A 23954-nucleotide genomic window follows, 5' to 3' on the forward strand; every position below is an offset into this window, starting at 1 on the left:
CAAACCAGCTCGTCACTGCCAGGGTGGTCCCACGAACAGGGTTGAACCAGCAGCAGCCGGCAGGTCTTCCACTGATGGTGCTCTCCCTCTTTTTGTCTTTTTTCCCCCCAGTTTTGCTATTTAGGAGCCTCGGCTTTGAAGGGGAGGAGTGAGAACGTGACTCAGGGACGTGCCAACGCAGAGACGGGGAGATACCGCTGTTTTCCAGTTGGAGGATTCCCATTAAAGCCATGTCGATGTTTTCAGTTCTCCTTGGTGTGCTTCAGGCATTCAGTATCTCTAGACCAGCAAACTGAGGTGTACGTGCCAGTCAATGGGAGTTCGGTGTCGTGAAGTTCCCGTGTGTACGTGCGTGTGGTGGTGTGGGTTTGTAGTGGTAGAGGGACTGCTGCCGCTTTATCATTCAGTGCTGTTTTCCTTCCTTTTACCTCCCTGGCACTCTGTAGTTTTTTCTTCTCCCCTGTCCTTGCAAAGTCTCTTCTCTCCCAGGGTGGGATGAGCCGGGAGGAAAGCGGCAAGATGCCTTTTCCTTCTCCCTTCCCCTGCCGCTATGCAGGAAGAAGCTGTGAAGCAGAGATGGCTCTTGTGCTCTCTTGAGGTTTTGGGGCGGGGGGTCGTTGGGCTGTGGTGTCACCTCAGGCACATGCGGTCGAGTCGGCTGGCCGTGGAGCCTGGGAGGAGAGGACAAGCCAGAAGAAAAGGTCCCCTTGCAGCCCTGCATCTTGCTGTGGGCTCAGCACGTGCTCCAGGCTCTCGGCGTCTGCAACTGGTGCCTCGTGCCCAGCTGGGACGGGTGCACGAGCCCTCCTGCCATCGGCTTGTCCCATCCTCTGCGGGAGCCTGTTCGTGCATGAAGCCAACCCCAAATGCCAAGGGCAAGTTGTTGCTCCTTGCAAACGGGTGGGGAAAAGAAACTACAGAATTGCTCTGTAAGGAAGAAAGGGGTACATCCCCAAGCAGGGCCAAAATCAGACGGCTTTTACGGGATGGGGTTTTGCAAGCTGTAGGTTGACTTTTGCCAGCGTGGCATGGTGACTGTCGGAGGGGACAGCTGCTGTCCTGCAGCGCCGCGGGAGCGGTTCCCGAGAAAAGGGAGGCGGAAGCAGCTGAAGGAGTTGAAGCCTTAGGCCGCAAGAGCTGAGCAGCTCCGGGTATTCCAAAGTATTTTTCCAACCGTGTCCCCGCCTGGCCAGGGAAGTCAGTGGAGGAGGTGGTGCGTCTGGCTCCCTCTGTATAGTGTGCTGGAGGTGAGGAAAGGATTAAGGAAGAGAGAGGTCAGAGGAAGGAGGAGGGGAGTGTGTGTGGGGCTGTGCTGAGGGTGGGGTTTGGAGTAAGTGGAGGGAGAGGCTGGGGAAGAGCCCCAGGCCGGAGCTGGAAGCCAAGGGAAGGTGATGTCCCTCTGGGAGAATTAAGGGCTCGGCCTCCAGGTTGGACCTGGGGATGGGGTGCTGGGTGGTACAGGTATAATTGGGGGGCATGAGTGGGGGTAGGGGTCCCTCTCCGGAGGCAGCCAGCTCGAGCTGTCACCCGAGAACTCCTCAAAGAGGGATGGGAAACCTTCCCTGGGACTCTGCCTTCTCAGCGGGATCCCAGGGTCGGCCCCTGTTAGGGTGGCCGGCGTGGGTAAATCCCTAAGAGTGGTGAAGGTGCCTTCCGAGTGCCGCTTGGTGTTGGAGGCGAAGCTTTGGGTGCTTTGGGATTCGTACGACTGCCATCTGCTCAGGAGGGAAGGATGGGGGGAGAAAAGGTGGTTTAATGCACGTGGTGGCATCTGGCAGCCTCCCTGCAGGAGGTGGCCAGGGCAGGGGCTGTGTCCTGCAAAGTACTTCACTGTGTGGAGCATCCTCCAGAAAAGCCGTAATAAATCCATAGAAATAATTTTGGGTTTCAGGGGGTCTGCCAAGCCCGGCCAGGCTTGTTCCTGACATCAGGTATATGCACTATCCCGTCCCATATCATTTGCCCGACGTCTTGCTCGGCTGCGGTGGGTTCGTGCCTCCGCCCTGGTCCCTGCTTGCTGCTCCTGGGAGGGAGCGTGGTGCTGCCCCGAGGTTTCGCTCAACCTCCTCCAGCTCCAGGATGGAGAGCTGATGTTGAGGTTCACGGCAGAAGGTCCCCAAAGGCTTTTCCTGCCACGCAGCCGCCAGCGTGGAGTGGGGCTCAGCACCGTGCCCGAAGCATGGCCCCCTCCTGACTCTGCCCCGCCACGTCCCCGTGCAGCCCGTCTCTGGGCTGAGACAGCCGAGAAATCCTGGGGGGGACATGGCAATGTCCCTGCGTGGGCTGGTAGAGAGCCAGAAGGGAGCTCGTCTGGACAAATACAGAAGAACGAGGCACATTGTAATAGTGAGGCTGCCCAATCGTCACCCTTTATTTGCTGAAAACCAGACTGCTGGGTGCCTGTCAGCAAGCACTCATTACTCTGGTTTGATTTCTTCAGAGGTTGGTAGTACAGAAGGGAGGAAAAGGCACTCACCTTCTGCAAAGAGAACCGTTCCCCGAAAAGTCGGACCTTCCTCCTTTGCTCCAGTGATTTCCGATTTCAGTTTTACAAGCAATTACTGCTTTCAGCCTCCCAACAAAAGCAGCTTCGAAGCAGCCAACCGGAGCTTTGTGCTTAGGAAATAGTGCTAAGCGGAACAACTCTGGCTGCTCCAAAACTCCAAAGTGAGCGATGCAAAGCTCGGCATCCCCTTGCCCAGCCCAGTTTTGACAATGTGATGTTTTGCAGGCACCTGTCAGCAGCGGAGAAGGACAGAGAGGGAAGGCAAAGCGTTTGCAAGTGCTGGTGCCCATGCTGGGATGGGATAAACTGCTTTCCGGAGGCTTCTCCCCTTCCTGCTCCATCCCATCCCAAGGCCACAGGTCCGCAACCCCACAGCTCTACGAAACCCTTAACTCCTCCAGCAATTTCCTCAACAAAATAAGCGCTCCGAGTCCATTTGAGTGGCCTAACCGGGACCGAGTGAGTTCTGAGCGGGGCCCTTTCCTTCGGTGGCATCTCCGCGCAAGGCTTGCCGCGATTTCGAGGATGCTGCAACAGAAGGGCCATGGGACGCTGAGAGCATCTTGCCGCAGAGCCGGAGGTGCTCACTTGTCCTGTTTCCTCCTATGTTTCCTCCTAATGCGTATTTTGCCCCGTAAGGCGTATTTTCCCCAAGGCTTTGCACCTCTCTCGTATTTTGGCAGCTTGTGCTTTTAAATACACCCAAACGCTGCTTATGCCTTTTGGCCCAGCAGGATGCGGCATTTACACCCCTTTTCTCTATTCCGGCTAGTTTTTGCCCAAAACAGAGCTGGTTTCTCCCCATCCACTAAGTTTTCCAAGCGGGAAGAGTCCTGGGGTGCGTGGCTTTAAATAACTGCCTGGATACGCATCACCGATTGTGATGCCATAAACGGTCACTTGTTGTGTCTCTGGAGTTGGTGCACACTGGGTGCCACTGAGCTCCTCTCGGTGAGAGCTGTCCAGGTGTCCCGGGGGACTCTGGCCCCCTGATTGATCTGGAGGTTCAATTATCCCCCCAAACCGGTGACCGACGTGAGGATGAACCAGAACGGGGCTTACAAAATGACACTTCTGGAAGAGTTACAGGTAGCACAGCTGAAGGGCTGAGCATCCCCCAAACAGGGGGAAAACTCTCCCCGAAATCCCATTGGCATTTCCCTGGAGGGCAGAAGGATGGGCAGGGGGAGATGCTTTGCACTGGGGAGGGCTGCCAGGGGCAGGTTTAGCGTCCCTGGTCGCAGCACGGAGGCAAAACGGTGTCTAAGAGAGAAGGAGACTTGCCGGCAGGACGCAAGGGAGCTCTAGACGCCCAGCCCCAACTTTTACCTTCTTCTCATTGCTAAACAGAGGCATGACGAGGAGGCACTGATTGACCAGGGGAGAAGGAGCAACGGTGCCAAGATTCACTATGAGAAGGAGGAGTTGGAAGGTGAGTCTCTGCTGAGATGCTGGTAGAGGGGCCACCAGCCCGGCGCCTTTTCCCGTTGCACAAAGTCCCTACAATGTCCCTCACTCGGTGTGACATCATGTGCAGCAAAACCTGCCGTGCTTCTTAATAAAGCAGCACAGTTATTTTCACGTGTTTTAATATTACGGCTTTTCAACAGAGGGAAAAAGCCCCCGCGGAGGTCACGGTGTGAGCTTTAGCCATGGGGCTGGATAATTCACGGCTTGTTTACTCGCAGAGGCTGCTCCTGGCTTGGAGAGGTCTGGAGAATAATTGGACAGCTGCAGGCGCGAGGCTGTGCTTTTCTTCTTTTCTTCTGGAGTTCCTTATCATGGGACTGATTGGATCTTCTCTTGTCGCCTTGTGCCATACAAGGATTTTAAAAAGAATTCCCTTCTGTCACTGCTTAATGAGCAAGGCTGAGTGTTGGCCAGCCCAAGCTGGAATTTGAGAAGACGTTGGATGCTTTCAGGGCACTTTTGGGGGAGCCATCACTTGTTGTTGCTCTGTTGTTGCAAAGTTCGAGTAAAACAGGCTTGGAAAAAAGGAGAGGTCTGTGACATTCAGGGATCCAGTGAAAACAAAATTGGTGTTTCCTCCTGGGACGGCTGCACTGATTTAACCGTGGTGTCTGCGTCATCCATCTCCCCAATATCGCGAGTGATGCAAATGCTGCTTTTTTGCAGGCCACCGGACCCTGTACGCCGGCGTGCAGATGCCGCTGGTGGGGCAATGCCACCGGCATCACCGACCCCACAAGCAGAAGCATCGGGAACAGGAGGAGGACTGTGCCCCGACGGAGCGGGGCTACCACTGTAAGTCCCGCCACCCCGTTCACTAAACTCCTTGGGGCTACATGGGCGCTGGGGTCTTCTGCAAGCAGGTCCATGTGGCTAGTTTGAGTGACTTGCTGTTCTTCCGAGGGAAAGTGGCATTATTTAACAAGACCCTCTTTTTCAAAACTTTCATCTTTTTTTTTTGAGGTAGTTAAATGTATAATGGATTTAGGCTCATCTTCCTCAGCGGGATGCCTGCTTTAAAAATGGAAATGTGGGGAAGGAAAGCTGCCCATCCTTGTGCAGGGGTGGAATAGATGCTTCTCCTTCTCCGTGGCTCTGTGCAAGCCCCAACAGAGCCAGGGGAGAGGGGCCGGCCCAATATTTGTGGCTGAACTGGTGCCGATCTGATGCCCGCTTTGCATGTGAGCGTGATGGGCCATATTCGAGCGTGGTAACGGGACGGGTCTCTGTGTTCTGCCCCCAGGCACCCCGTCCCAGCGGGTGCAGTTCATCCTCAGGACCAAGGAGGACGAGCAGCATGTCCCTCACGCCTTGTTCACCGAGCTGGATGAGATCTGCGTGAAAGAGGGCGAAGATGCCGAGTGGAAGGAAACGGCAAGGTAAATCGCTGCTGCCGGCTGTGGTGGGAGAGGAGTCCCTGCGCCAGCAGTGCACGCGGGCTCTGCTTTCCGCTCCGCAGGACGCGAAGCTTTTGCAGCTGTAGGTGCTGATGCGAGGAGCCGTCTCCTCTTGCTACCTGTAGCTCTGTTAAAGGGGTTGGAGAGCTGGGGCTGTTTCCTTGCAATGGGGCTGACAGCACCCGATGTCCGCAGGTGGCTGAAGTTTGAGGAGGACGTGGAAGACGGCGGCGAGCGCTGGAGCAAGCCCTATGTGGCCACGCTGTCCTTGCACAGCCTCTTTGAGCTGAGGAGCTGCATCATCAATGGCACGGTGCTGCTGGACATTAGTGCCAACAGCATCGAAGAGATCGCAGGTACTGTGGGTGCCGCGTCCCTCCGGGAACGGTCGAGCTTGGCTCGCCGCTGTGCCCTTCCTTCCCAGATCAAACCCTGCCTCATTTTCCTGTGCCATGCTCAGATCTGATCCTGGGCCAGCAAGAACAGCTCACGGAGTTTGACGAGCGCACGCGGGCAAAAATTGGAGAAGTTCTTTTGAAGAAGCACCACCATCAGAACGAGAAGAAAAGAAACAACCTTCTCCGCTCGTTTGCTGATGTGAGCAAGAAGGGGTCGGACCTGCACCTCCTCGACAAGCCAGGTGAGGGTTCCTGCAGGGCTTTGGCACCCGGTGAAGGTTTCTGCAGGGCTTTGGCAGCAGATGAGGGTTTCTGCAGGGCTTTGGCCCCATTAGGTTTGTCCTAGCAAAGGAGAAGCATCCCAATTGCTCCTTGTCCGTCTTTCTGAGTGTCTTTCTTTTTTCTACCAGCTCAAACACTTACCCCTCATCCTTCTCCCACCACTGTGGAAGCTAAAAATGGGGTGAACCATGAGACCAGCACAACGGATTTAAGCAAGGTGAGACACTCATAGCTTTCTTAGGCCTTCAGGGCCGAATTTGCTGTTGCAACCTTGGCTGCAGAGGGAGCTGCAGGGTGCTGTGGGCTTTGCTTTTGGGGTAATTGCCTGAAAATGGCTTGTTGTGCCCAGGCGGAGCTGCACTTCATGAAGAAAATTCCCAGCGGGGCTGAAGCGTCCAACGTGCTCGTAGGAGAGCTGGATTTCCTTCGCCAGCCCATCATGGCATTTGTCCGCCTGACCCCGGCTGTCCTCCTCTCGGGCATGACGGAAGTTCCCATCCCAACAAGGTCTGAACGAGAAGCACAAAGTTTTTATTTCAAACCCCCCCAACAAAACATCAGATGGCATGCACCAGTTTGGCATCCCAAGGGAACAAGGCCAGCGGGAGCCAGCACGTTTCTGCCAGCCACGTCTCCTTGCCTTCATTTCCCCCTTCCCTGCTGTAGCTTTTAAACCCATTGGCCAACGTGAATGAGAGTTGGCCCCAAAATGAAATTTGCGATGGGTTTTGATGAATTTCCAATTCATCACCGGAGTCGGTGAGCCTCCGTGTCCCCTCTCGAGCCGTGCTCTGGGCTGGGAGCTGCCAGGGATTTCCTTGGGTGCTCTTTGAGCCATGACACGTTCGTCTCTCTCCTTTTGTTTGTCTTGCCCAGGTTCCTGTTTGTTTTGCTTGGACCAGAAGGAAAAGCCCATCAGTACCATGAGATCGGCAGGTCCATGGCTACTATCATGACGGATGAGGTGCGACGTGAGAAGGGATATCTCTGGGTCATTTTTGGCTTTCTTCACCTCTCCCTGTCTCTGTAGTAGTGAGGAAGAGCATTTGCTGTCCCCGCTGCCGGCAGCTCTCCAAATAGCCCACCCTTCGTTCGCACCCCAAAGCAAACACGCACGTTTGCATCACCCCACATCCTGGAGGCTGAAATCCCACCCGGGGTGCATCCTGCACCTCGTCCTTCTCCCCGGGGTCCCCAGCATGCTGTCCCCAGTGGTGGCATTGCCAGGGCCAGTAAAACTTGTCCTCTTTAAGCAACAGGCTGCGGTGTGCCATGGGGGATGGGGGGCCTCGTGGAGGAGAGGATTACAAGGAACACGATGGACAGATTTTTCCTTTTGGGGGAATACTTCCTGCCATTGCCAGCAGGAAATTTGGGGGAAATTATCTTGCGTTTAGCCAAGTGCTTATTGCACTGCTTAGGGCATGCGAGATGGGTTGTCCTCTGAGCAGGTTGTCTCCTACGGGCAGGTTTTCCATGACGTCGCCTATAAAGCCAAGAACCGGGCTGACCTCGTGGCCGGCATCGATGAGTTTCTGGATCAGGTCACGGTCTTGCCGCCTGGAGAGTGGGATCCATCGATCCGAATCGAGCCCCCGAAAAACGTCCCTTCGCAGGTGGGTGCTGCGGTGGAGGGAGGTGCGAGGGGGACGGGCAGGACGGCAGGCAGCTGGGGATGCTGTTCAGGGCTCCAGATTCACAAGGTCCCTATTTGACACAGTCACATGGCCAGACCAGAAGCAAAACAAGCCAGTGGTTACAAATAGCTGTCTTTCTCTTATTTCCATTTGAACAGGAAAAAAGGAAGATGCCAGGAGCTCTTGATGACAGTGCTTCTCACACCAAGCCGGAGAAGCACAGCGGTCCTGAACTGGAGCGGACGGGAAGGTGCAAGCTTTGATAGTTTGGGGTGTTTTTTTTCTGCTTGCCTCCCAAATCTGAGCATGCACCTTGCCTTTGAGCAGGTTTTTGGGGTTTTTTGGTTCAGTGAAGGGGCTCCACATGCCCAGCTGGGTCCCTGGGCTGGGCAGGTGGGAGATGTGGGCAGCTGGGCTCAGCCACAGCATCAGTGCACACAGGTTTTCTTGATTTGGGGTGGAAGCAGATGTGCAAATACCTCCAGGTAGAGCTCTGCTGCTTCTCAGAGCAAGGGAGTGTTGCAGTAAGAGGGGATGGGCTCTCAGGTTAGGTCTTGTTTTTTCTTTTTTCTTCTTTTTATTTTTGTTGTTGGAGGGCATTTTGGCGTGCCTCAGTTTCTAGTGGGTGTAAAAAGGGAGAAGGAGACGGCTTCTTTTCAGCACTGAAAATTACTCCATGCTTGTGATTGCCCTTCTGCAGCCAAGAAAAGTCCATGTGGTCTTGCAGGAGAACTGTCTCTATTTTGTCCTTCTTCCAGGCTCTTTGGAGGTTTGATCCTGGATGTGAAGCGAAAAGCCCCGTGGTTCTGGAGCGACTTTCGGGATGGTCTGAGGCTGCAGTGTCTGGCGTCCTTCCTCTTCCTCTACTGTGCCTGCATGTCCCCTGTCATCACCTTCGGGGGACTGCTGGGGGAGGCGACCGATGGCCACATAGTGAGCAGCTCTCTCTGTTGGGTGGCACGGGGGAGGATAAAACTCATGCAAAAGTCCTTGCTGCAGTGAGTTTGCTCTGGGTTTTTTTTCCCCCTAATGCTTTCTGTACTCACTGCTGCCTCTCTTCCCCGGACAGAGTGCCATGGAGTCGCTGCTGGGCGCCTCCATGACCGGCGTGGTGTTTTCCCTCTTTGCTGGCCAACCTCTCACCATCCTCGGCAGCACCGGACCCGTGCTCGTCTTTGAGAAGATCCTCTACAAATTCTGCAAGTAAGGCTGGTTGCTGCGGCCGGGTGCTGTGAGAGCCTTCAGAAGGCAGCGGGGATGGAGAAAAGATGTTTGTCTTTCATTTCTCTCAGCGGCAGTTGTTCGATTGAAGTTGTCTTGTGTGTCACAGATGCTGCACGCTGCTGCTTTAGTATGCGATGGTGCGAGAGCCCTGGCTCTCTGAAGGATGGATGGGGTCATTTGGGGGTTTTAGGCTTAAAGCGAAGCAGCTGGAGGAGGAGAAACCACAAGGATGTGGATGCCCAAGATGGGCTGCACAAGGAAGAGGAGACAAATCACTCTGGTTTGGGAATGGGGGAAGATTTGCTTCCCTCTGAGTACAAAACAAGGCACTTCTTAGCCTGATTGTTGCTGGAAGTGGAAATACAGTTTGCTCAGGTAGCCAAATAGTCTACTGCTGAAATGTTGTGAGTTTGGATGATTTCATTGAAAAAGTAGGAGTTTTTCATGTGAAATGGGTATTTTCCATGACAGTCCTTCTGCTGTGATGACTTCGATGTGAGATGAACCACCCTTATTGCAATTTAAATTTATCATTAAGCCCCAACTTGGAGCCTCTTGCTGGCCTTTCCACCCTTGGTTTTATTTTGGTTTCCCAGGGAGTACACGCTCTCCTATCTCTCTCTGCGGGCATGCATCGGGCTGTGGACCGCCTTCTTCTGCATCGTGCTGGTGGCCACCGACGCCAGCTCTTTGGTGTGCTACATCACCCGCTTCACCGAAGAAGCCTTCGCCTCCCTCATCTGCCTCATCTTCATCTACGAGGCTCTAGAGAAGCTGAGTCACCTGCGGGAGACCTACCCTGTGCACATGCACAGCCAGCTCGACTTCCTCACCATCGACTAGTGGGTTTTTTCCTCCTAAAACGCCCCTGCCCCTTGGCAGGAGCTCAGGGCTGCACCTGCATCGCCTCTCCCTTACCCGTGTCTTGGCTTCTCTCCTCCCAGCTGTAAGTGTGAGGCACCGACGCATCCCAGCAATGAAACCCTGCGTTTCTGGGAGAGCAACAAGATCAACGTGTCTGGCATCGCCTGGGAAAACCTCACGGTGACCGTAAGTGCCCCGAGCCACTGCTTCCTCGTGCCGCGGCCACGGGGCCCAGGGGCATTCGCGTGGTGCGCAAGTCGGAGCCCTTCAGGTGGTGATGGGCTTCCAGCTGTGCTAGTGCTGCTCTGAAAAGTCATTGCTTACATCTAATGGGTGGTTTTAACCTGCTTGGTCCTGGGAAGGAGCGTCCACCTTGTCCAGTCCACCTTGTGCCCAACATCGTGGGTAATAACTGTCCGCCTCCTCAACGCGGTGGCAGGACAATATTTCTGACCGGCAGCAGAAATAACCCCCTCGTTATGCGAGGTTTCCTTGCCACACGTGCACTGCCTTTGTGTCCTGATGCTCTGTTTCTCCAGGAATGTCGGTATTTGCATGGAGAGTTTCAAGGACCTGCCTGTGGACCCAATGGCCCCTACACGCCTGACGTCCTCTTCTGGTGCTGCATCCTCTTCTTCTCCACCTTTGTGCTGTCGAGCTTACTGAAGAAGTTTAAGACCAGCCGATACTTCCCAACCAGAGTAGGTAGAAGACGGTGGCCAGCAGCAGTCTCCACGCTCATTTCCCAAAATGGCTTTCCTGGAGCACTAAGCAGTATTTGCCACCACTCGGTCGAGCTGGGAAACGTTGACCTTGAAGGCCAAGCTCTCCATCAGCGTGGACGTCCCTCACTCATTTCCATGAGCGCAAAAGGATCGTAGCATTTCCCACCTGCCTGGCGACCTGTCCTGGAGCCATCTCTTGCTCAGGCAGTGGGAAATCAGGTCTTCCACAGTTACTTTTTTTCACCTTCTGTGCATTATGTGCTCAAGGGGAAGGCTGATTCAGCTGAGGAGCTGCCATAGCAAATGACACTATTTCTTCCTTTTGAGGAGCAAATGATGCCTCAGTGCCTTATTCCCGTTTTAGCTGTGAGCGTGGCTGTCGTGGCAGACATCTGCTTCCTTCTTTTGTAATTTTTTTTTTTTTTTAAGGTTTCAATTAAGACAACCCTTTTCCACCTAATTAAACATTTTGTATTGCCTGGCACCAGATCTCACAGGCACAAACACAGCAACGGTATCTAACCAAGGGATTTGGCTGCATGTCCTCAGCATGGAGGGGTTTTGTTAACCGGTCTTAATGGCGTTGACGTCCCTCACTTTTCCATGTCATGTTGTGGCCCCCTTTGCGACGCCCCCTTCAGCTCTGGTTTCTTGCCCCAGGTACGGTCCACAGTAAGCGACTTTGCTGTTTTCCTCACCATCGTCGTCATGGTGCTCATGGACTTCATGATTGGGATCCCATCACCGAAGCTCCACGTCCCCCATATGTTCAAGGTAACGGGGTGTTTTGGCAGGGAGCTGGTTTCAGCCCTTGGGGATGCCACAAGGTGATGCCGGGGCAGGACAGGGCTGAGTCCGGAGGAGATGCTGGTGGTGCGACCATCTCCTCTTCTGCCTCCAAGCGCATTGTTTCCTTCGGGAAAGGAGAAGACAGCCCCAAAACTAGATACCTCCAGGAGAAGTATCTGTAGGTGCTTGCAAAGAGGGCACCGGCAGTGCTGAACCCCAGGGTGACGTGAAGCCAGGGCTGGGAGGTGCTCTGACATGGGAATGGAGGGGAAAAGCAAAGCCAGTGAGGTGGCTGGGCTGGGAGATGATGCTGATGTGTGTGCTTTGTTGCAGCCTACCAGAGACGACCGCGGGTGGTTCATCAGCCCCGTAGGACCCAACCCTTGGTGGACGGTGTTGGCTGCGCTCATCCCAGCTCTGCTCTGCACCATCTTGATCTTCATGGACCAGCAGATCACTGCTGTTATTGTGAACAGGAAGGAGCACAGGCTGAAGGTAAGGGGCTGCAAGAGATGAGCCCATCCCCAACCCACTCCGGGCTGCAGGCACTGGGAGAAGCTCCTATTCCAAATGCTTTGGGAAGGCATTGGTTTGGGAAAACGTCAGGCTGCGTGGCAGGATGCTCTCCTGCATTAATGATGACACAGGGAGCAAACGACAGGGAGTTCAGATGAGCAGCCTTTCAGAGGAGCAAGTTAATCTTGGAGCAATAGAGAAGCGTGGTTTTGTTTTAAAATGTCAGCAGTGAATGGGGGATCGAATTGTGTTGACGCGCTGCCAGGGATAACTCAGAGTCACATCCTACTTGCAAGTGGTGGAAATTTCTTTATAAAGGAAAAAACCCGGTCTCTTTTTTTCTTTTGAGAAGTAGCTATCGCACAACCAAATCCACTTTGTCTGAACTCCTGCCACCTTTTCATGCAAGGGGCTTGCACAAAGAGCAGATACCTCCTTATTTGTTTCCGAGGCGTGTTTTAAATTCTCAAGAAGTTGACTTGCGCTCTAGCGGGGTTTGAGCCTGACTTGCGACGTTGTCCTTGCTCTTGTGCTGTGGGACGCTCATCTCCTTGTTTTGCTTCCCGCAGAAAGGATGTGGGTACCACCTGGACCTTTTCATGGTGGCCGTGATGCTCGGGGTGTGCTCCGTGATGGGGCTGCCCTGGTTTGTGGCTGCCACCGTCCTGTCCATCACCCACGTGAATAGCCTCAAAGTCGAGTCTGAGTGCGCAGCTCCAGGAGAACAACCCAAGTTTCTGGGGATACGAGAGCAGAGAGTCACTGGCTCCATGATCTTTGTGCTCATGGGCTGCTCTGTCTTCTTCACTTCTGTGTTAAAGGTAAGAGGAAAATGCAAAACACCCAACAGCCACGAGCTTTTTGGAGGTTACCCAAAACCAGTCCCCTCTCTCCAGGCCCAAGCAGCTGTGGAGTGGAGGAGGAGGTGATCCCAAACCTTGGGGCTTGACCCACAGTGGGAAGCAGCCTCCTCGCTTACGCTTTCCAGCTGTTCAGCACGTTATCGATGGCAATTTGCTCCCCCAAATGCCTCAGCACAGCCGTTCCAGTAGCTAAACACACTGAAATCATCTCCATGGGCTTCCTTGCGTGTTCCTCCCACAAGATAATCTCCTCGCTAGGCTAAGAGGAGGCACGTCGCTTTTGCTTGTTGCTACAAGAATAAGGAGAAAGGTTTTTCTACCGTCACAGAACGTGGCATATGGTAGCATGGTCGCCTGTTTTCCTCCAACCTTTCTGGAAGATAGGATTCTGCTGATGAAAGATAACTCCAACGGTCAGCCTAAAGCAGAGCGTTAGCTCACTCGCAGGCACAAAAGCTCTGCTGGTTAAAATCCGACACGTCTCTAACCCTGTGGAAACTGGAAAGCTGTAGGCAATTTGAGGCAGTGCCTGTAGAAGAGAGTGGTACTACTGAAAATGCAATTTAAAAAAATAAATGATTGCATTCTTTCTTTCAGTTTATACCAATGCCTGTGCTTTACGGCGTCTTTCTCTACATGGGCGTGTCGTCGCTCGGAGAAATTCAGGTACGGACTTTTTTACAGCGTGCAGCATGTCCGCTGCCTGGTATTTCATCTCCGTAGAAGCAGGAAAAAAGCAGCGGCATGGGAAAAAAACCTCTCGGAAAGCAAGCAATGAAAATATTTTGTGTACGAAAAAGATTGGAGGAGGCACAGGAGGTCTATAGGGCTGGGAGGACCGGGCAAGTTGAGCGCTCCCTGTTTAAACACAGGTTAGGGCAGGCCAGTGTTTGGTTAGGTGAAAATGGGGGAGTTGAGTGCACAGGGAAGGCAATTTCTACCACTGGTGGAAATCCTTGCTGGGGGATTCAGTGGGCCAAGACAAGCTAATCATAGAATAACGTGGCATAATTGCACGTGGGTGGGCAGCTCTCACGGGCAAGCTGGTTTCTAGCTGGAGCGAAGGGAAAATGGGTGCTGCTCCCAGGAGGAGCATAGTGGGATCCACGATTTCTCATGGCGAGCGAGTTCCTGAAAACTCCCTCCACGTCTCAAGAGGGCCAGAAGCTTTCCGCAGTCCCAAGGTGGCAACTTTTCCACTTCGATTTTGCAGTTCTTCGATCGCTTGAAGCTGTTTTGGATGCCGGCGAAACACCAGCCGGATTTCATCTACCTGCGGCACGTCCCCTTGCGAAAGGTGCACTTCTTCACCGTGATCCAGCTGATCTGCCTCGTCCTGCTCTGGGCCATCAAGGTGTCCCGTGCCGCCATTGTCTTTCCCATGATGGTAAGAGGCGGTGCCGCTCGGCACAGGGATGTTTGCCGCGTTGGAGTGAGATGTAGCACCACCTCTGGCCTCACCGCATCTTCCCTCTATTTCGTGCAGGTTTTGGCTCTTGTATTTGTCCGGAAAGCCATGGATTTCTGCTTCTCAAAGCGAGAGCTCAGCTTCCTGGATGACCTTATGCCAGAGAGCAAGAAGAAGAAGTTGGACGGTGCCAAAAACGAAGCCAATGAAGAAGAGGTAACGCTTGCTGGGCGCTCGGGGCTGGACATCTCCCTCGGGCTGTGAGATTGCCTGTTTCTAGCACAGCTTGTCTTTACATGTTGGGGCAAGATCAGAACTCAAAAGAAACAGATACTAATAGCCTGGATCCCACATCTTAACCTTTTTTTTCCCTGAATGAGCAGTGAGCTTAACACTTGAATAGAGGTATAATTTTTTAAATGAGTCATTTATAATAACAGATGATGATGATGATGATGGAAAGATTGGCTCGTAACAGTGTTTTTAACCCCCCCCCCAAAAAATTCAGAGTGAAAGGTCTTTACCCTGCTGCGCTAATAGCTAAAGGTGCCACGAGTCAGAAGGAGAGGGCAGCATGCAATGTTTTTGCTGGGTGTTCAGGTTTTTTCCACTTGGATCCAAGACAGAGAACTTGATTTGTCCCTTTTTTCCGTCAGGAGTCCCCGAAAATGATGGAAGCTGCTGCTGCTGCCGGTTCAGTTCTGCTGAAACTGGGCAAGACCAGCAACTTGGATATCCCAAAGCAAAGCAGGGACAGGTAAAGCCCCACCAAGTGCCAGGACCCCTGGCAAGATTAGTTGGAAGGTGTTTGGCACAGTTTTTTCCACTTGCATCTTTCTTGAGCGTCCCATAGAAAGCAGCAGTCAGCTTGGTGGGAAAATCACATCTACGGGCAGGGCTGCAGGAGGGGATCGCAGGGCTCTGCCTCCAAGCAGAGTGGCTGCACAACTCCCATCTGACCCCAAAAAGTCGCATCCTCAGTGACTTTAGGGTAGCTGGAGATCCTCATACGTAAAAACGAGGGGTTGCAGGCATGATCTGTACCAGCAGTGGCTTAGGAGCCCACTCCAAGTCTAAACGCCCGCAAGAGCCTTTGCACGGAGCTGTAGCTCTGCAGCTCTCAGGCTTGCCTCGCAAAACTCCTCATCCAGCAAAACCTCCCGTGCTTATGCTGAGCTTGGATTCTCGGGGCGCCGCTGTTCCTCTTGCTGATGCTAACACACTTGGTGGCATCAGTTCCCATAGTCACGGATTGCTCTGTAAAATATTTATTGCAGGACTGATCCTTTCGAGATTAATATCTCGGAGGAAGTGTTGAAAACGAGCGTGTGGAAGGCTCTCACTATGAACACAGAAACAGTCTGAATCCAGGGAGGAAAGAGGTAAAGGATTGCATGTGAACGTGACCGTGCTCCTCTGCAAGCGACGGCGCATGCCTACAGTTTTCCCGTGCTTCGGCAGGCAGTACCGAGCAAACGGCCCGTCCCTGGGAACAGGCAGCGAGGACCGTGGCATGCAAACCAGCTTGTCACTGCCAGGGTGGTCCCACGAACAGGGTTGAACCAGCAGCAGCCGGCAGGTCTTCCACTGATGGTGCTCTCCCTCTTTTTGTCTTTTTTCCCCCCAGTTTTGCTATTTAGGAGCCTCGGCTTTGAAGGGGAGGAGTGAGAACGTGACTCAGGGACGTGCCAACGCAGAGACGGGGAGATACCGCTGTTTTCCAGTTGGAGGATTCCCATTAAAGCCATGTCGATGTTTTCAGTTCTCCTTGGTGTGCTTCAGGCATTCAGTATCTCTAGACCAGCAAACTGAGGTGTACGTGCCAGTCAATGGGAGTTCGGTGTCGTGAAGTTCCCGTGTGTACGTGCGTGTGGTGGTGTGGGTTTGTAGTGGTAGAGGGACTGCTGCCGCTTTATCATTCAGTGCTGTTTTCCTTCCTTTTACCTCCCTGGCACTCTGTAGTTTTTTCTTCTCCCCTGTCCTTGCAAAGTCTCTTCTCTCCCAGGGTGGGATGAGCCGGGAGGAAAGCGGCAAGATGCCTTTTCCTTCTCCCTTCCCCTGCCGCTATGCAGGAAGAAGCTGTGAAGCAGAGATGGCTCTCGTGCTCTCTTGAGGTTTTGGGGCGGGGGGTCGTTGGGCTGTGGTGTCACCTCAGGCACATGCGGTCGAGTCGGCTGGCCGTGGAGCCTGGGAGGAGAGGACAAGCCAGAAGAAAAGGTCCTCTTGCAGCCCTGCATCTTGCTGTGGGCTCAGCACGTGCTCCAGGCTCTCGGCGTCTGCAACTGGTGCCTCGTGCCCAGCTGGGACGGGTGCACGAGCCCTCCTGCCATCGGCTTGTCCCATCCTCTGCGGGAGCCTGTTCGTGCATGAAGCCAACCCCAAATGCCAAGGGCAAGTTGTTGCTCCTTGCAAACGGGTGGGGAAAAGAAACTACAGAATTGCTCTGTAAGGAAGAAAGGGGTACATCCCCAAGCAGGGCCAAAATCAGACGGCTTTTACGGGATGGGGTTTTGCAAGCTGTAGGTTGACTTTTGCCAGCGTGGCATGGTGACTGTCGGAGGGGACAGCTGCTGTCCTGCAGCGCCGCGGGAGCCGTTCCCGAGAAAAGGGAGGCGGAAGCAGCTGAAGGAGTTGAAGCCTTAGGCCGCAAGAGCTGAGCAGCTCCGGGTATTCCAAAGTATTTTTCCAACCGTGTCCCCGCCTGGCCAGGGAAGTCAGTGGAGGAGGTGGTGCGTCTGGCTCCCTCTGTATAGTGTGCTGGAGGTGAGGAAAGGATTAAGGAAGAGAGAGGTCAGAGGAAGGAGGAGGGGAGTGTGTGTGGGGCTGTGCTGAGGGTGGGGTTTGGAGTAAGTGGAGGGAGAGGCTGGGGAAGAGCCCCAGGCCGGAGCTGGAAGCCAAGGGAAGGTGATGTCCCTCTGGGAGAATTAAGGGCTCGGCCTCCAGGTTGGACCTGGGGATGGGGTGCTGGGTGGTACAGGTATAATTGGGGGGCATGAGTGGGGGTAGGGGTCCCTCTCCAGAGGCAGCCAGCTCGAGCTGTCACCCGAGAACTCCTCAAAGAGGGATGGGAAACCTTCCCTGGGACTCTGCCTTCTCAGCGGGATCCCAGGGTCGGCCCCTGTTAGGGTGGCCGGCGTGGGTAAATCCCTAAGAGTGGTGAAGGTGCCTTCCGAGTGCCGCTTGGTGTTGGAGGCGAAGCTTTGGGTGCTTTGGGATTCGTACGACTGCCATCTGCTCAGGAGGGAAGGATGGGGGGAGAAAAGGTGGTTTAATGCACATGGTGGCATCTGGCAGCCTCCCTGCAGGAGGTGGCCAGGGCAGGGGCTGTGTCCTGCAAAGTACTTCACTGTGTGGAGCATCCTCCAGAAAAGCCGTAATAAATGCATAGAAATAATTTTGGGTTTCAGGGGGTCTGCCAAGCCCGGCCAGGCTTGTTCCTGACATCAGGTATATGCACTATCCCGTCCCATATCATTTGCCCGACGTCTTGCTCGGCTGCGGTGGGTTCGTGCCTCCGCCCTGGTCCCTGCTTGCTGCTCCTGGGAGGGAGCGTGGTGCTGCCCCGAGGTTTCGCTCAACCTCCTCCAGCTCCAGGATGGAGAGCTGATGTTGAGGTTCACGGCAGAAGGTCCCCAAAGGCTTTTCCTGCCACGCAGCCGCCAGCGTGGAGTGGGGCTCAGCACCGTGCCCGAAGCATGGCCCCCTCCTGACTCTGCCCCGCCACGTCCCCGTGCAGCCCGTCTCTGGGCTGAGACAGCCGAGAAATCCTGGGGGGGACATGGCAATGTCCCTGCGTGGGCTGGTAGAGAGCCAGAAGGGAGCTCGTCTGGACAAATACAGAAGAACGAGGCACATTGTAATAGTGAGGCTGCCCAATCGTCACCCTTTATTTGCTGAAAACCAGACTGCTGGGTGCCTGTCAGCAAGCACTCATTACTCTGGTTTGATTTCTTCAGAGGTTGGTAGTACAGAAGGGAGGAAAAGGCACTCACCTTCTGCAAAGAGAACCGTTCCCCGAAAAGTCGGACCTTCCTCCTTTGCTCCAGTGATTTCCGATTTCAGTTTTACAAGCAATTACTGCTTTCAGCCTCCCAACAAAAGCAGCTTCGAAGCAACCAGCCAGAGCTTTGTGCTTAGGAAATAGTGCTAAGCGGAACAACTCTGGCTGCTCCAAAACTCCAAAGTGAGCGATGCAAAGCTCGGCATCCCCTTGCCCAGCCCAGTTTTGACAATGTGATGTTTTGTAGGCACCTGTCAGCAGCGGAGAAGGACAGAGAGGGAAGGCAAAGCGTTTGCAAGTGCTGGTGCCCATGCTGGGATGGGATAAACTGCTTTCCGAAGGCTTCTCCCCTTCCTGCTCCATCCCATCCCAAGGCCACAGGTCCGCAACCCCACAGCTCTACGAAACCCTTAACTCCTCCAGCAATTTCCTCAACAAAATAAGCGCTCCGAGTCCATTTGAGTGGCCTAACCGGGACCGAGTGAGTTCTGAGCGGGGCCCTTTCCTTCGGTGGCATCTCCGCGCAAGGCTTGCCGCGATTTCAAGGATGCTGCAACAGAAGGGCCATGGGACGCTGAGAGCATCTTGCTGCAGAGACGGAGGTGCTCACTTGTCCTGTTTCCTCCTATGTTTCCTCCTAATGTGTATTTTGCCCCGTAAGGCGTATTTTCCCCAAGGCTTTGCACCTCACTCGTATTTTGGCAGCTTGTGCTTTTAAATACACCCAAACGCTGCTTATGCCTTTTGGCCCAGCAGGATGCGGCATTTACACCCCTTTTCTCTATTCCGGCTAGTTTTTGCCCAAAACAGAGCTGGTTTCTCCCCATCCACTAAGTTTTCCAAGCGGGAAGAGTCCTGGGGTGCGTGGCTTTAAATAACTGCCTGGATACGCATCACCGATTGTGATGCCATAAACGGTCACTTGTTGTGTCTCTGGAGTTGGTGCACACTGGGTGCCACTGAGCTCCTCTCGGTGAGAGCTGTCCAGGTGTCCCGGGGGACTCTGGCCCCCTGATTGATCTGGAGGTTCAATTATCCCCCCAAACCGGTGACCGACGTGAGGATGAACCAGAACGGGGCTTACAAAATGACACTTCTGGAAGAGTTACAGGTAGCACAGCCGAAGGGCTGAGCATCCCCCAAACAGGGGGAAAACTCTCCCCGAAATCCCATTGGCATTTCCCTGGAGGGCAGAAGGATGGGCAGGGGGAGATGCTTTGCACTGGGGAGGGCTGCCAGGGGCAGGTTTAGCATCCCTGGTCGCAGCACGGAGGCAAAACGGTGTCTAAGAGAGAAGGAGACTTGCCGGCAGGACGCAAGGGAGCTCTAGACGCCCAGCCCCAACTTTTACCTTCTTCTCATTGCTAAACAGAGGCATGACGAGGAGGCACTGATTGACCAGGGGAGAAGGAGCAACGGTGCCAAGATTCACTATGAGAAGGAGGAGTTGGAAGGTGAGTCTCTGCTGAGATGCTGGTAGAGGGGCCACCAGCCCGGCGCCTTTTCCCGTTGCACAAAGTCCCTACAATGTCCCTCACTCGGTGTGACATCATGTGCAGCAAAACGTGCCATGCTTCTTAATAAAGCAGCACAGTTATTTTCACGTGTTTTAATATTACGGCTTTTCAACAGAGGGAAAAAGCCCCCGCGGAGGTCACGGTGTGAGCTTTAGCCATGGGGCTGGATAATTCACGGCTTGTTTACTCGCAGAGGCTGCTCCTGGCTTGGAGAGGTCTGGAGAATAATTGGACAGCTGCAGGCGCGAGGCTGTGCTTTTCTTCTTTTCTTCTGGAGTTCCTTATCATGGGACTGATTGGATCTTCTCTTGTCGCCTTGTGCCATACAAAGATTTTAAAAAGAATTCCCTTCTGTCACTGCTTAATGAGCAAGGCTGAGTGTTGGCCAGCCCAAGCTGGAATTTGAGAAGAAGTTGGATGCTTTCAGGGCACTTTTGGGGGAGCCATCACTTGTTGTTGCTCTGTTGTTGCAAAGTTCGAGTAAAACAGGCTTGGAAAAAAGGAGAGGTCTGTGACATTCAGGGATCCAGTGAAAACAAAATTGGTGTTTCCTCCTGGGACGGCTGCACTGATTTAACCGTGGTGTCTGCGTCATCCATCTCCCCAATATCGCGAGTGATGCAAATGCTGCTTTTTTGCAGGCCACCGGACCCTGTACGCCGGCGTGCAGATGCCGCTGGTGGGGCAATGCCACCGGCATCACCGACCCCACAAGCAGAAGCATCGGGAACAGGAGGAGGACTGTGCCCCGACGGAGCGGGGCTACCACTGTAAGTCCCGCCACCCCGTTCACTAAACTCCTTGGGGCTACATGGGCGCTGGGGTCTTCTGCAAACAGGTCCATGTGGCTAGTTTGAGTGACTTGCTGTTCTTCCGAGGGAAAGTGGCATTATTTAACAAGACCCTCTTTTTCAAAACTTTCATCTTTTTTTTTTTGAGGTAGTTAAATGTATAATGGATTTAGGCTCATCTTCCTCAGCGGGATGCCTGCTTTAAAAATGGAAATGTGGGGAAGGAAAGCTGCCCATCCTTGTGCAGGGGTGGAATAGATGCTTCTCCTTCTCCGTGGCTCTGTGCAAGCCCCAACAGAGCCAGGGGAGAGGGGCCGGCCCAATATTTGTGGCTGAACTGGTGCCGATCTGATGCCCGCTTTGCACGTGAGCGTGATGGGCCATATTCGAGCGTGGTAACGGGACGGGTCTCTGTGTTCTGCCCCCAGGCACCCCGTCCCAGCGGGTGCAGTTCATCCTCAGGACCAAGGAGGACGAGCAGCATGTCCCTCACGCCTTGTTCACCGAGCTGGATGAGATCTGCGTGAAAGAGGGCGAAGATGCCGAGTGGAAGGAAACGGCAAGGTAAATCCCTGCTGCCGGCTGTGGTGGGAGAGGAGTCCCTGCGCCAGCAGTGCACGCGGGCTCTGCTTTCCGCTCCGCAGGACGCGAAGCTTTTGCAGCTGTAGGTGCCGATGCGAGGAGCCGTCTCCTCTTGCTACCTGTAGCTCTGTTAAAGGGGTTGGAGAGCTGGGGCTGTTTCCTTGCAATGGGGCTGACAGCACCCGATGTCCGCAGGTGGCTGAAGTTTGAGGAGGACGTGGAAGACGGCGGCGAGCGCTGGAGCAAGCCCTATGTGGCCACGCTGTCCTTGCACAGCCTCTTTGAGCTGAGGAGCTGCATCATCAATGGCACGGTGCTGCTGGACATTAGTGCCAACAGCATCGAAGAGATCGCAGGTACTGTGGGTGCCGCGTCCCTCCGGGAACGGTCGAGCTTGGCTCGCCGCTGTGCCCTTCCTTCCCAGATCAAACCCTGCCTCATTTTCCTGTGCCATGCTCAGATCTGATCCTGGGCCAGCAAGAACAGCTCACGGAGTTTGACGAGCGCACGCGGGCAAAAATTGGAGAAGTTCTTTTGAAGAAGCACCACCATCAGAACGAGAAGAAAAGAAACAACCTTCTCCGCTCGTTTGCTGATGTGAGCAAGAAGGGGTCGGACCTGCACCTCCTCGACAAGCCAGGTGAGGGTTCCTGCAGGGCTTTGGCACCCGGTGAAGGTTTCTGCAGGGCTTTGGCAGCAGATGAGGGTTTCTGCAGGGCTTTGGCCCCATTAGGTTTGTCCTAGCAAAGGAGAAGCATCCCAATTGCTCCTTGTCCGTCTTTCTGAGTGTCTTTCTTTTTTCTACCAGCTCAAACACTTACCCCTCATCCTTCTCCCACCACTGTGGAAGCTAAAAATGGGGTGAACCATGAGACCAGCACAACGGATTTAAGCAAGGTGAGACACTCATAGCTTTCTTAGGCCTTCAGGGCCGAATTTGCTATTGCAACCTTGGCTGCAGAGGGAGCTGCAGGGTGCTGTGGGCTTTGCTTTTGGGGTAATTGCCTGAAAATGGCTTGTCGTGCCCAGGCGGAGCTGCACTTCATGAAGAAAATTCCCAGCGGGGCTGAAGCGTCCAACGTGCTCGTAGGAGAGCTGGATTTCCTTCGCCAGCCCATCGTGGCATTTGTCCGCCTGACCCCGGCTGTCCTCCTCTCGGGCATGACGGAAGTTCCCATCCCAACAAGGTCTGAACGAGAAGCACAAAGTTTTTATTTCAAACCCCCCCAACAAAACATCAGATGGCATGCATCAGTTTGGCATCCCAAGGGAACAAGGCCAGCGGGAGCCAGCACGTTTCTGCCAGCCACGTCTCCTTGCCTTCATTTCCCCCTTCCCTGCTGTAGCTTTTAAACCCATTGGCCAACGTGAATGAGAGTTGGCCCCAAAATGAAATTTGCGATGGGTTTTGATGAATTTCCAATTCATCACCGGAGTCGGTGAGCCTCCGTGTCCCCTCTCGAGCCGTGCTCTGGGCTGGGAGCTGCCAGGGATTTCCTTGGGTGCTCTTTGAGCCATGACACGTTCGTTTCTCTCCTTTTGTTTGTCTTGCCCAGGTTCCTGTTTGTTTTGCTTGGACCAGAAGGAAAAGCCCATCAGTACCATGAGATCGGCAGGTCCATGGCTACTATCATGACGGATGAGGTGCGACGTGAGAAGGGATATCTCTGGGTCATTTTTGGCTTTCTTCACCTCTCCCTGTCTCTGTAGTAGTGAGGAAGAGCATTTGCTGTCCCCGCTGCCGGCAGCTCTCCAAATAGCCCACCCTTCGTTCGCACCCCAAAGCAAACACGCACGTTTGCATCCCCCCACATCCTGGAGGCTGAAATCCCACCCGGGGTGCATCCTGCACCTCGTCCTTCTCCCCGGGGTCCCCAGCATGCTGTCCCCAGTGGTGGCATTGCCAGGGCCAGTAAAACTTGTCCTCTTTAAGCAACAGGCTGCGGTGTGCCATGGGGGATGGGGGGCCTCGTGGAGGAGAGGATTACAAGGAACACGATGGACAGATTTTTCCTTTTGGGGGAATACTTCCTGCCATTGCCAGCAGGAAATTTGGGGGAAATTATCTTGCGTTTAGCCAAGTGCTTATTGCACTGCTTAGGGCATGCGAGATGGGTTGTCCTCTGAGCAGGTTGTCTCCTACGGGCAGGTTTTCCATGACGTCGCCTATAAAGCCAAGAACCGGGCTGACCTCGTGGCCGGCATCGATGAGTTTCTGGATCAGGTCACGGTCTTGCCGCCTGGAGAGTGGGATCCATCGATCCGAATCGAGCCCCCGAAAAACGTCCCTTCGCAGGTGGGTGCTGCGGTGGAGGGAGGTGCGAGGGGGATGGGCAGGACGGCAGGCAGCTGGGGATGCTGTTCAGGGCTCCAGATTCACAAGGTCCCTATTTGACACAGTCACATGGCCAGACCAGAAGCAAAACAAGCCAGTGGTTACAAATAGCTGTCTTTCTTATTTCCATTTGAACAGGAAAAAAGGAAGATGCCAGGAGCTCTCGATGACAGTGCTTCTGACAGTGAGCCAGAGAAGCACAGCGGTCCTGAACTGGAGCGGACGGGAAGGTGCAAGCTTTGATAGTTTGGGGTGTTTTTTTTCTGCTTGCCTCCCAAATCTGAGCATGCACCTTGCCTTTGAGCAGGTTTTTGGGGTTTTTTGGTTCAGTGAAGGGGCTCCACATGCCCAGCTGGGTCCCTGGGCTGGGCAGGTGGGAGATGTGGGCAGCTGGGCTCAGCCACAGCATCAGTGCACACAGGTTTTCTTGATTTGGGGTGGAAGCAGATGTGCAAATACCTCCAGGTAGAGCTCTGCTGCTTCTCAGAGCAAGGGAGTGTTGCAGTAAGAGGGGATGGGCTCTCAGGTTAGGTCTTGTTTTTTCTTTTTTCTTCTTTTTATTTTTGTTGTTGGAGGGCATTTTGGCGTGCCTCAGCTTCTAGTGGGTGTAAAAAGGGAGAAGGAGACGGCTTCTTTTCAGCACTGAAAAT

The 23954-nt window shown here is 54.0% G+C and overlaps 2 protein-coding genes across 2 annotated transcripts in view; both read left to right on the plus strand.

Annotated features, from left to right (window-relative positions):
* The window catches only part of LOC132320355 (electroneutral sodium bicarbonate exchanger 1-like), a 29607-nt gene extending 14163 nt beyond the window's left edge, over nucleotides 1-15444 (plus strand). The window contains exons 23-45 of the mRNA XM_059832636.1: nucleotides 3857-3938; nucleotides 4643-4771; nucleotides 5220-5355; nucleotides 5569-5729; nucleotides 5834-6013; nucleotides 6182-6270; nucleotides 6403-6560; nucleotides 6930-7017; nucleotides 7523-7669; nucleotides 7849-7940; nucleotides 8449-8623; nucleotides 8760-8893; nucleotides 9511-9756; nucleotides 9859-9964; nucleotides 10318-10479; nucleotides 11164-11277; nucleotides 11626-11787; nucleotides 12378-12629; nucleotides 13269-13337; nucleotides 13885-14058; nucleotides 14158-14295; nucleotides 14736-14836; nucleotides 15357-15444. Of these exons, the coding sequence (XP_059688619.1) occupies nucleotides 3857-3938; nucleotides 4643-4771; nucleotides 5220-5355; nucleotides 5569-5729; nucleotides 5834-6013; nucleotides 6182-6270; nucleotides 6403-6560; nucleotides 6930-7017; nucleotides 7523-7669; nucleotides 7849-7940; nucleotides 8449-8623; nucleotides 8760-8893; nucleotides 9511-9756; nucleotides 9859-9964; nucleotides 10318-10479; nucleotides 11164-11277; nucleotides 11626-11787; nucleotides 12378-12629; nucleotides 13269-13337; nucleotides 13885-14058; nucleotides 14158-14295; nucleotides 14736-14836; nucleotides 15357-15444 (3183 nt within the window). The remainder of the gene's footprint in view (nucleotides 1-3856; nucleotides 3939-4642; nucleotides 4772-5219; nucleotides 5356-5568; nucleotides 5730-5833; nucleotides 6014-6181; nucleotides 6271-6402; nucleotides 6561-6929; nucleotides 7018-7522; nucleotides 7670-7848; nucleotides 7941-8448; nucleotides 8624-8759; nucleotides 8894-9510; nucleotides 9757-9858; nucleotides 9965-10317; nucleotides 10480-11163; nucleotides 11278-11625; nucleotides 11788-12377; nucleotides 12630-13268; nucleotides 13338-13884; nucleotides 14059-14157; nucleotides 14296-14735; nucleotides 14837-15356) is intronic.
* A 1137-nt stretch (nucleotides 15445-16581) lies between these two features.
* The window catches only part of LOC132320356 (sodium-driven chloride bicarbonate exchanger-like), a 30345-nt gene continuing 22972 nt past the window's right edge, over nucleotides 16582-23954 (plus strand). The window contains exons 1-11 of the mRNA XM_059832638.1: nucleotides 16582-16598; nucleotides 19418-19533; nucleotides 20238-20366; nucleotides 20816-20951; nucleotides 21165-21325; nucleotides 21430-21609; nucleotides 21778-21866; nucleotides 21933-22156; nucleotides 22526-22613; nucleotides 23119-23265; nucleotides 23443-23534. Coding sequence (XP_059688621.1) covers nucleotides 16582-16598; nucleotides 19418-19533; nucleotides 20238-20366; nucleotides 20816-20951; nucleotides 21165-21325; nucleotides 21430-21609; nucleotides 21778-21866; nucleotides 21933-22156; nucleotides 22526-22613; nucleotides 23119-23265; nucleotides 23443-23534 — 1379 coding nt within the window. The remainder of the gene's footprint in view (nucleotides 16599-19417; nucleotides 19534-20237; nucleotides 20367-20815; nucleotides 20952-21164; nucleotides 21326-21429; nucleotides 21610-21777; nucleotides 21867-21932; nucleotides 22157-22525; nucleotides 22614-23118; nucleotides 23266-23442; nucleotides 23535-23954) is intronic.

This window comes from Gavia stellata, chromosome 35 (genome assembly GCF_030936135.1).
Source record: "Gavia stellata isolate bGavSte3 chromosome 35, bGavSte3.hap2, whole genome shotgun sequence".
In the NCBI taxonomy this organism is placed as follows: Eukaryota; Metazoa; Chordata; class Aves; order Gaviiformes; family Gaviidae; genus Gavia; species Gavia stellata.